This window comes from Blennius ocellaris (genome assembly GCF_963422515.1).
Source record: "Blennius ocellaris genome assembly, chromosome: 11".
Lineage (NCBI taxonomy): Eukaryota > Metazoa > Chordata > Actinopteri > Blenniiformes > Blenniidae > Blennius > Blennius ocellaris.
The window spans coordinates 28052411-28054910 of NC_137660.1; the positions used below are offsets into that span (position 1 = coordinate 28052411).

At 43.4% G+C, this 2500-nt stretch overlaps 1 protein-coding gene across 1 annotated transcript in view; it reads left to right on the forward strand.

Annotated features, from left to right (window-relative positions):
* Positions 1-664: 664 nt before the first annotated feature.
* The window catches only part of lrrc56 (leucine rich repeat containing 56), a gene marked incomplete at both ends in the record, with an annotated part of 12321 nt that continues 10485 nt past the window's right edge, over positions 665-2500 (forward strand). The window contains one exon of the mRNA XM_080504795.1: positions 665-671. Coding sequence (XP_080360921.1) covers positions 665-671 — 7 coding nt within the window. The remainder of the gene's footprint in view (positions 672-2500) is intronic.

Below are 2500 nucleotides of genomic sequence, written 5' to 3' on the forward strand. Positions count from 1 at the left end.
TATATTTTGGGGGCGGCTGGTTGAGCGGTCGCTGCGGGTTCGATTCCCGTCTCTTCCTGCCTCGCGTGCCAAGGCGCCCTTGGGCAAGACGCAGAAAACCCGGCGCTATATAAAACCGATGCATTATTATGATCATTGTTATTTTCACAAAAAAACCAACAAAAAAAAAAACAATGACTGAGAAAAATGACTACAATCTCCACATAACGCCAATTCTTACACCAGGGGAATGTCCAAAACACTATAGCTGTTGCATTATGGGTGTTTCTGCAAATCCCCCCCCAATTAATGGCACCTTTTAGTTTGGATCTTATTCTACCACCTTCTTTGTAAAGCACTTAAAAAGGCAGAGGGAGTCCAAGTGACCTTTTGCCTACTGGGTCATCCTTTCAGCCTGTCAGGCAGGGCGAGACGGTGGGAGAGGCTGCAGCGGCCATGAAAAGGCCAGCTGACCGCCCCCCCCCCCCCCCACACACACACACACACATACACACACACACATACACACACACAAAGGCCTGCCAGTTAGAGGAACATGAGGCTTATCATCCAACATCTCACACCCCCCAAATCCCCCCCCAAAAATTAGAAAATCACTTAACTTCAAAGGATCAAAGGAAGCCTGAACTTTGTGGGTCGCGTACGCAAAGCAGACGAGGGCAAGATGCCGAGTCAGCGTTCCGTGGGAAACGTATACGTCTCACTCGTGCTTCTCAGAAGACAAACGGGAAGAATAATCAATCCCACGTTTGTAATTGTTAAAGAGTTCCCGCTCTCCTCCGCCGCTAGCGGCTCGTATATTAAGCGCCGCTGCAGAACACGAGCAGTCACTCTGCAGTTCTAACTGAATAAATGCGTCTGTGCAGTTTAAAAAAAAATGTAAATAAAAAAATCGGGATTGATGCGGTCTATAAACGCTGGTCTTGTCGGCGTTGCCGTGACGCTGCTAAAACGTCATCGCCTCCGTCGCTGGACGGTCTCCAGCCATTTTTGTTGTTGTTGCAAGTTTCCTTAATTTAACGCCGAGTCGACAAAACTGTGGAGCGGTCAGTACTCTCGGTTCGAGAATCCCTCATTTCTGTTTTGACTTTTTTATTTTTTTCTTCCTGAAATATTCCCACCACTTCTGTTACCGACGACGTTGCAACAATTTCTGTTGTAGTTTGTAGTTCCTGTTTCCACGGCAACGGTGCTTGGAGTCACTACAAACGCAACTTTATTTAAATGCTCGGTCTCCATGGCAACCGAGGAGAAGGCAACCTTTCTGAAATACTGCCACTGCGCACCAGTCATAGCAAATAGTTTTCCTCCCAAGTGTCACGACTCCATATTCTCCTGGGACCTGGTGCTTTTATTTTGACAGTCACCGTAATGACAATCCATCTCGAATGTCCCGCGTTCTCCCGTTGCTCAGGTTTTTAGCGTAAAGTCTGCTGCATGCGTGTCAAAAAAAAACCCAAAACAAAACAAACAGCACCCTCTAGTGGCCGGCATGAAAACGACAGCGTTTCTGGCATTCCCGTGTAAATGGATACAGTTTTCGAAACGTTGCCGTGGAGAATTTTTTTTATCATAATTGTTTAGTTGTTGTGGAAATAGACATTTCATCACGTACGCTCTGCGTCACAACAGAGAAAAAGTTTATATTATAGAGAGATATCGGTAACGGCGTCATGAAACGGTTCAAACGTTGCACTGTCGTAGCGAGTTTGTTAAAAAAAACTTTTTTAAAAGACACGCATAATTGAAGTTTTCGGTACATTTTGACTGTATATAAAAAAGGTACCATTGTTGAGATTGTAGTCAGTCTCAATTGTAATTGCTTTGTGAAAATATAGATCACGTATACTCTGCGCTACGACAAACAAAAGTTTATATTCAAAAAGGTTTTTAATGGCACTATTATATATTTTATATATATAAAAATATGTCCGACATCCCTGATTTGAAGTATTTAGGGTTGGGAATGTTTATTGTTAGTGCCTGAATGGTTAAATAAAGTCCAATCAGGACATCAGAACTGTCTTTTGGGTGTTTTGGTTAGAAACTTTCAGCAGCTGTTTTGGTTGGGTTTTTTGTTGTTGTTGTTGTTTTGTTTTTTTTTGTTTTTTTTTGGGGGGGGGGGGCAGAAATCCATCCCTGCATCTGTGGATGAGTCTTGTAATGGAATCTGACTTCCGCAGTGATAGATCCAGTTTTTAGTCGGTGTGACGGGGCGTCACCCTGACCACTGTGTATCTCCAGCACGCGCACGCGCACACAGAAACAAAATAACCCATTTACACACACACACACACACACACACACACACACACACACGTCCAGCCCATTTAAAAGGCTTCTTTTCCAGCGTTCCTCGCGAGCACAAATTCAATAATCTGGCGGAATATTGCGCATTAAAAAAAAAAAAAATCTCTCTCTCTATATATATATATTTTATTTTTTTAATCTACGTTATGTGCGTTAGAAACGCTCGAGACAAACCGTTATGGTAGCTAGC